Below are 8,822 nucleotides of genomic sequence, written 5' to 3'. Positions count from 1 at the left end.
ACTATTTTCTTCAGAGAGCCAGACACAAGCATAATTCTTCAAAGGAGCGAATGCTCCTACTCACAATTTTGTTTGGCACTGCTCTTCAATGATTCTGTTGTTACAGAAATTACTAAGAAAAAAAAATACAACTCTCTTAATGCAGTCTGCTGTCAAACCTGACAAAAACCTACAATTTAGCCATAAAATGCAGACGTGCATGGTTACATGAGTTGGGCAGGTCACGAGTGAAAAGAGCTGAATATAAGAGAAACAGCAGTGAAGGGGGAGTGTGTGCTTGTGCATGAGTGTACAAGGGCCTACAGAGGCAGCTACTCTTCAGCCTTGCCAATCACTGCCATACAGACATGTAAGCCAATGTTGCCAGATTCACCCATATTAGAAAAGAGGACAAAAATTCCACTCCTCAGAGAACTACAGTACGAGTTAAATAAAGTAATGGCTCAAGTACATAGAAAAGAAAAGCATCTTTCTGGGCATGGCTGAGACACCACCCTTTCTGTAAAGCCTTCGCTGAGCTTCCCCTACTCCCCCTGATACTGGGGATTGAACACATTAGGTAATATAACACTTCCACATACTAGGTAAGTATTCTGCTATTGCAGAGTTATATCTCTAGCCCTTTTTATCTTGAGACACTGTCTTTCTTTTCTTTTTTGAGACAGTGTCTTTCTCAATTATCAGTATCTGGCTTCAGACTAGCAATCTTCCTGTCTCCACCTCCAGAGTGGCTAGGACTATGGCTTACACCATCACGCCTGGCCTTCAAGTAAACATTCTAAAGGGAAATAATTGTGCTTCTACTAAGCCCTGAAATGATCTCTTCAGTTTCTCTTTTATAGCCTGACTGCTTTCTATCATATAAGATTACTAAAATCATGAAAGTCTCCTTAGGGTCTGGAAAGATAGCTCAGCAAACTAAAATGCCTGCTTAGGCAAGCTTAGGGCAGTGCAGGGACCATGGTGTGATCCTCTGGGCACGGTGGCGCATGTCTGTAATCCCAGTGCTGGGGAGGCTGAAAACAGGAGGATCACTAGGAGTATGAGCTGTGCAGTGAGACCCTGTAACAACCAAATACAGAAAGAAAGAAAGAAAGAAAGAAAGAAAGAAAGAAAGAAAGAAAGAAAGAAAGAAAGAAAGTCAGAAACACAGACAAAACAGAAAAAATGATAGAGAGAGAGACAGACAGAGAGACTTCTTCAAGGGACTATAAACCTCCAAATTTGGAAACATGTTCAACATGTTCAATTCATTGTCCCTTTTCCACTCTTCTAAGATCAAGCTCATACAAAGCAGTAAAAAAAAAAGTATGTTCCATAAAAGTGTATAAAAATAAAAAAGAAAAAGACATGTGAGACAAATGAGAGATATAAAACCACTGCTGGGACCCAAGAGTGTAGGTATATCTGCTATTTCTATTTAGACTCAAAGCTCCCAAGGGAAGGGACAGTATCGATAGTATTCAACACTTTCTCTCTAATATGGCAGCTGGCATATAACAGGTTCCATAAATATCTGTAGAATGAATGCTGGTATCTCCTTTGGCCCAATTTAGGGCACTATAAATCTTCTGATTCTTAAACTCTCCTGCCAAGGATTGAGGCTCATGTATTCTTGAGCTCACGTATTCCTGACACCCCACACTTCTCCTAGTATAGTACTTCTCATTCTTTTATAATTGCTTCTCCCCTCACTAACTTTCTACTTGCCATGAGGCCTACATTTACCAGCATAATAAGAAGTACCACTATAATCCTTCTTAATCTATCACTTTCATAGAACCCAGAGATTACTAAACATATGCTGGGAAGGTTAATGGGTAGGTAGATGGTTGGGAACAGATTCAGGTTTAGTCCATCTGTCTTTCACAAAATCTCTAGTGACAACCACACCTATTCACTAGGTGAATGAAGAAATGAATAAGTGCTTAGTCAGATGGGACATGTTAAGAGATGACTGTTGGAAAGGGCTTCAGTAACTTATAAAATATTAGAACCAGTTTCTGGTCTACATAGTACATACTTGATCTTTGACTTTGAGAATGGCCTCTTGGCTTCCTTTTTCTTTTGTTTCTTGACCTGTTTTTTGACCTGCAAAATAGATATTTTAATCCTTCTTAGTCTGCCACTCAGAGTTACTGAATTTTCTGATAAATTGTATGCTGTTGTGAGCTTTCTGCTCCAAAATTGGGAGGTCTCAGGAAAAACTACTTCTGAAGATAAAATAAATAGCTGAATATAAACAGATACAGGGCCGGGAGATAGCTCAGTAGAATAAGCGCTTGCCTGGCAAGCACAGGGTCCTGAGTTCAATCCTCGGTACTGCAAATAAAATAAAATAAAATAGAAAACAAAGATTTGACAGGACAAAAATTATCACAGAAATAGACATGGATGGGAAGGGATACAGGAGAACAGTCTTATGACAATGGAGTATGCCTGGATTGTGATATGAAATGCACAAATCAGAATACAAGGGATTATTAATATGATTACTTAAATAAATTTCTGCAAGATAAAAGTCACAAAAACACACTGAAAATAAGACTTAGGCAGGCAGGCAGGCAGGCAGGCAGGCACTTATACTGCTGAGCTATTTCCCCAGCGAAGATAAGACTTGGGATGGGAAAATATATTTGCTACGCATATAACACAAAGGACAAACCAAATTCAAGCATACAAGAACTGGACTTAAATAATCATAGAAAGTCCAATTCCTATAAAGAATATCTGGTGAGAAGGCATGGATCTACATCTGAAGGGCCAGGAAGGGACTGAACTCTAGAGTAACCCCAAGAGAAATATGAATTTTATGGTAGCGGAGAAAAGTCCAAGTTTCAGACTTGAGGCCACCTTCCTGGTTAACTTCAGCAGCCTCTTGAAGGCTAATGTCAGGGCAACTACAGCACAGCCTACCCTAAAACACATATTTTTTCTCGCTTATGTAATGCGCACAGCATTATCCTTCATTTGCACCTGCACACATGTGCTTGTTCTACTTCTCTGATTTACTAAACTTCTGCCCTTCTTTTTGCTCAGTTTGACTCTCCTCCTCTGTCACCAGATCAGCTCCATTTTTTAATGGAGGCACTCCATTTCTTAGTGCCCTTGTTATGGTTTGTGTCTAGTTTCTCCCCCCAAAACCTCATGCAGTCATGGAGCGGCTTCTAGAGTTTGATTGATTCACGATCCAATGCTGGGATTATGGGTGTATTACACTCACCCCGGGGCAGATAGCCTGAATACAATATAGGAAAGGGAGAGAGGCTTGCACTCTGCTCTGCTCTCCGCTGCTCCTCCCTGTTTGCTCTTGCTGTTCTGCTGTTTTTTCTCACCATGAACTGCTGCCCTCTGCTATATGCCACCCTGCCATGTAGCCAGCTGAGTACGGACTGAAACCTCCACAAACTGTGAGCTAAATAAGCTTTTCCTTCCTTAATTCTAGATGTCAAGTATTTTATCCCAACAACAAGAGAAAAGTAACAGAGACAGGCACCTCATCAAGGGTCTGGCCTACCAAAGAAATTTTAATGAGTAGTATAGCAAGCTATGAACAAATTTCTCGTTATGTTTTGTTGTAGTTGGCCCCTCAAAGTCTCATGCAGTTATGGGGCGGCTTCTAGAGGTTGTGATTAATTCATGATTAACGCTGTGATTATTGGTGTGGGTACTACATCTGCCCTGGGGCAGACAGCCTAAATACCATGTGGGGGAGGGGCTTGCTAGCTGCTACAACTGCCCACACCTCCCTTTGCTCTTTGCTGTTTTCTGCTGCCATAAACAGCTGCCCTCTGCCATGTGTCACTTTGCCTTAGAGCCAGCTAAATATAGACTAAAGCTTCCATTAACTGTCAGCTAAATAAACCTTTCCATCCTTAATTTTGAGTGTTAAATATTTTGTCCCAACAACAACAACAAAATAACTGAGACAGTGTTCAAGGAGAACTTCATATTGTCTGTGAAGAAGGAAGAAGCAAAGGCCAGAAAGGTTTCACAGGGCAAGTGACAAGGAGCTGGGTCTTAAAACATGAGAAGCTGTAAAGACTGAAAAGCAAAAAGCTACAGGAACATCTGACTGAAGTGGCCAGCAACTGCCTCACAGGAGTCAAGGAGTAGAATTCTGTATTCTTTAGCAACCATGTTTTCACGATGAAGTTAGCTTTGCCAAGAAAGATTTTGTCTGTTTTTTCAGAGAATGTCTTGAGTGACTGGTACAGGCCCACTACATACTAATCAACCCATTATTGATTTCATCATTTGGACACTTAATGAATATATAGATTAAAAATGTACTGTAATGGAGTTTATTACTATTGGAACACTCTAGATCTTTAGAACAGTGATGGGTCTGTTGTGTTCCACCTGTAACTTTTAGTACGGTCAGGTAATATTGGTGCTCAATAAATATCTGTGGAGAAAAATTAATATAATAAGTTAATGTATAGAATGCTATTACATTTTAAATTCTAAAAGCAGAGTGCCAAAGGGAAATATAATGGCTTTTGAAGCCAAACAAGACAAAGCCTGGATTCAGCCAGATTCTCTGGCTCTGGCCAACTAAGTTGCTCAGTAGCTTCATCTTGCTCTGGAACTAAGAGAAAGACGGATGTAAATACACGCAGGGCACTGATTGGCAAAACAGACGCTCAGTACATTTGAGTTCCACACGAAACGTGACTAACAACGCAGAAAGTCTCTTGAAAAAATAACCGGGCAACTGCCCTAACCCAACGGGCTACAGGAGGACGAACGACGGGGCTCTTCCCAGCCCTTTTGCAGACTCCACATCTGGGGCGGAGGAAACTTAACTCACGCAAACTAAGTTTCCAGTCGCACCTGCCTCCGGCGTCGTTTCCGCCTCCGAGGAGTCCTCGGAGGCGACTTGCCGGTCAGGCAGGATGCGCGCCTGCGAACCTCGCGGGGATCTCGGAGCCGCTCCACGATGGTATTTGCCACTGTAGTTCCCACCCACTCCTTAGTAACCCGGACGCTTTGACTGGCCCTGTACACGGCAACAGGCCCGTAGGAGCGTCTAACTACAAGTCCCGGCAAGCCCCGCGGCCACTTCCGCTAACCAGGGGTCACCGCGTCCGGTCCACGGGTTCCGATAGGCATCGCGCTTCGCGTCACGTCCGTAGCGACAACCAATAGGCTTCAGACAAGTCGGAGGGGAGGGAGACACGGCGGCTGGCAAGATGGCGGCGGCGGCGGCGCTGGGCGGGAGAGGCGGCGGTGGTGGAGGAGGTAGTGGGGCTGGCGGTGGCTCTAGTGGCGGGACAGGCAGCAGCCGCAGTGGCTTGTTGGATAAGGTGAGGAGTCGGTTCCTGGAGGTGCCAGGCACGCGGTGAACCCATCTTCCTTCTTTCCTGAGGCCTCCTGAGGGAAGCCCTGTGGAGCTCACCTGAGTGTTCTTGTACTCCGCCGTCGGTCCACTTCAGACCCTACTCTTCTCTTTGCGTCTTTCCTGCTTAGAAGTGTCCCTGGTCCTTGACGCGGTGGCTGCCATAGCTTCTTGGTATAATTTGCTTACTTTCACGTTTCAGCGTGACCAATACTTTTACCTTGTGGTGCTGGGTATCACTGTGGAAAGTGCCTGTTTCACTAACGGAGAGGCCTGAAACCCAAATAACTAAAGAATCCATACGAAGTCCCTATCCCCAAACTCCTACCATAGTTACCTTCGCACGCCGCTACAGATTCCACAGTGCTCCTTGTCTTTTCTCTTATTTAAGTTTCTCGGCCGTTTTATCAATGATACATAATGATTTAAGTATTGACATGCTTTGCTGAGCTGATAAAAAGCCTTAAGATTCTTTTTCTCTCTTGCCTTCTTTGCCCTCTCCCTTTTTTATTTTCCTTTGTTTGCCACTAAGTGTACTACTGACTGGTTTCACTTGCCCCTTCCCCATTCTGACCATCAATTTTTTAAAAACTAGTCTTAGCAACAAGGATGGGAGGGGGCAACTCTGCTTCTAGGCTGGCATATTTTGCTCTGCACAGCATCTTGGAAGAAACAGTTGTATGAAAAGTAGGGTGCCACTATTCCCCTCTAGCTCTGTGACCTTGAAGAATGCATGCTTCCCCTTTGTTTACTCATCACAATGGATTAAATCTTAAGGTACCTCAGTTTTCTCATTGTAGGGCCTTGCATATTGATAAGTATTAAGCATGGGTTTTTTGACATAAACATGTTTAACTGTAAAGCTTTCAGATTTCTCTGTGCTCCATACAGGGTAGGTGCTTAAGAAAGGAAGGTGTGATAGTATTGGGGCGTTCAGATCCAGGCCTTTTTGCTTATCTTTTTTGAAAGTCATAGGTTTTGAATTATGTGGTTCTCACACTTTTGACCCTTAAAAGACAGGAACATGTTTTAGAGGTTGAGATGGTAAAATGCTTCAAGATGTGAGAAAGAACATTGGGAAGGATTTTTTTTCCCCCCAAACAAATCATGCCTTTTTTGCTAGGTAAAGACTTCACAGTCTGTGCTCATTCCTTCCTCCTGATCATTCTTCTTCTGCCTTTTGTGCAGGTCACCAAACATTAAGCATGGACTCTCTTCTCAATCAGATATTACAGAATACAATATCCCTTGGTATCCGTGATGGTCACTTTCCGAAGCAACCCCTACAGATTTTGATAACCACAGAAGCTCAAATCCCTTATCTAAATGGATGTAATATTTGTATATAATATATGCACATGCTGTAGTATACTTGAAGTCACCTGTACTGTACATTATTTTTAATAACTAGTATAATTAAGTACTCTCTACATGTTCTGCAGTGTTCTTGTGACAGCTCAGGTTAACTGTCAACTTGATTGGGATGAGATTCTCTGAATTAATAAAGCATACTTTCTAATGCATCTAGGTGGGCCATAGAGGTGTGACTTTGGATTATATATCTGGTCCCTGGCTTTTTCCTCTCTGGCCTTGTTCCCCTACAGTTTCCTGTCTGCTACAAACTGAGCAACTTTGCTTCACCATGTTCTCAGCTGTGCTGTTCTGCCATGATGTTCCTGTCTTGGATCCAGTCTGCTATGGACTGAATCCCCGGGAACAGTGAGCCACATAAACCTCATGTCCTTCAAGTTGTAGGTGTCAGGTAGTTTGTCCCAGCAATGGGAAAGGTGACTGATAGAATTTTTTTTTTTTTTTTTAATGTATTTGGTTGTTACAGGGTCTCACTGCAGCTCAGACTCAATAATGATCCTCCTGTTTTCAGCCTTCCCAGTGCTGGGTTTACAGGTGTGTGCCACTATACCTGGACTCTGTGGCTGAGTTAGCCTACCTGGGGGCGGGGGTGGCATGAGGTGCTGAGTTCAAACCATGGTCTCTGCGCTTGCTTAAGCTTGCCTAAGCGGGTGCTTTAGTCCACTGAGCTATGTCGCCTGCCCCAACTAATACAATTCTTTAGGAAATAATGACAAGAGAAAGTAAGTCCTTACATGTTTAGGATAGATGAAGTTTTTTTTCTAAATATGTATTTCAGTCCATGATTGGTTAATCTGAGAATGTTCAATCTGTGCATATAGAAGGCTATTATATATGACATCATTATGTTACTAGAATAACCTAGATTTGGGGATTGTAAGACTTTTGACTTTGAATTATCTGTACTTGCAGACAGTGTGAGTTTACCTTTCTTGATTATAGGTTTTTTTTTGTAGAATTAAGTAACATAATATACATTAACAATCTTTTTACTCAGTAGTGTTCTATACAAATGCATAGTGGTTGAGGAGGCTACATTAAAAAAACCCATGTATTAACTATATTTAAGAAAGTATATGGTATATTCAAATGGCTGCTTTTTATAGAAGGGGGGGAGGAAGGGAGGGAGGGGCAGAGAGAAAAAGAGAGAGACTCTTGAGATCTGACTGATAAAGGGACTAACCAGGGGAGGGCTCATATCTGAGAATAGATGTTAGACCTTGTTTTGAGGAGATAGAGAAAGCATATTAGGTAAGAAAATCTCCTTGAGCAAAGGTACACAGAATGTAGTAGTGCCTGAGGTTTCTCAGGTAGTGAATTAACTGAAAGGTTCTTTAAGGAACTGTAGTGACAGATTGAGGAGGTTTTAGATTGCTCAAAGTAGGAATTGGAAATATTCAAGATCTTCGAGGTGATGAAAAATACAGGAAAACTGTTAAAGTAAGTTGAAGAGGTAGAACTTAAAAGCTTTCTAATGAGGCTGTATGCCATAACAGTGTGTAGAATTTCATGAAAAATAAGTTTGAACTCTAGTGTAAGAAGTTAAAAAAGCCACATGGCCTTGGATAACTTAAGTTACTGAACTTGTTGCATTTCCTTACCATAATCAGAACTGTGGACCCTCATCTACAGGATAGCCTTACAGCAAAGGTTAGATTGTGTAATATTCAGAGCATTTTTTTAAAGAACTGTATAAAAATGGAGTGACAAGATGAAAATTCAAACAGCGTCAGATATTGGTGAAAAGAAAGCAGTTGGAAAAAAAAAAAGAAAGCAGTTGGAATATTTAAGAGGGACAGAAGAGAAAACATAATTGAAGAGCTGTTCAAGTGGCTTTGTTTTGTTTGAAGTGTTTCAGTCTTCCAGTGAACTGTTCATATTTTGAATTCCTGTAGAACTTACTTACTTCACTTAGACTGTCACTATACTATTTCATATTGCTGTGCATACTTGTATCTCATTTCCCATGAAGGTTTCTCTGTAGTGATTAACACAGAGGAAGTACTTACAGCATTGAGGTTAGGAGAGAAAATGCCACATCAGTATAGTGTGCCTGGGGAGAGTCACATGGAAAGAAAAAACATTCTCTCAGGCTTTCACAGAGAGCAAA

The 8,822-nt window shown here is 41.8% G+C and overlaps 1 protein-coding gene across 1 annotated transcript in view; it reads left to right on the top strand.

The window, feature by feature from the left end:
- Positions 1-5,191: 5,191 nt before the first annotated feature.
- Spcs2 (signal peptidase complex subunit 2) overlaps positions 5,192-8,822 on the top strand; it is a 17,383-nt gene continuing 13,752 nt past the window's right edge. Inside the window, exon 1 of the mRNA XM_004632517.2 lies at positions 5,192-5,309. Coding sequence (XP_004632574.1) covers positions 5,196-5,309 — 114 coding nt within the window. The 5' untranslated portion in view covers positions 5,192-5,195. The remainder of the gene's footprint in view (positions 5,310-8,822) is intronic.

Source organism: Octodon degus, unplaced genomic scaffold (assembly GCF_000260255.1).
Source record: "Octodon degus isolate 3935 unplaced genomic scaffold, OctDeg1.0 scaffold00049, whole genome shotgun sequence".
In the NCBI taxonomy this organism is placed as follows: Eukaryota; Metazoa; Chordata; class Mammalia; order Rodentia; family Octodontidae; genus Octodon; species Octodon degus.
Note: the sequence above shows the minus strand (reverse complement) of the source record. Positions and strands in the feature narration are given on the sequence as shown.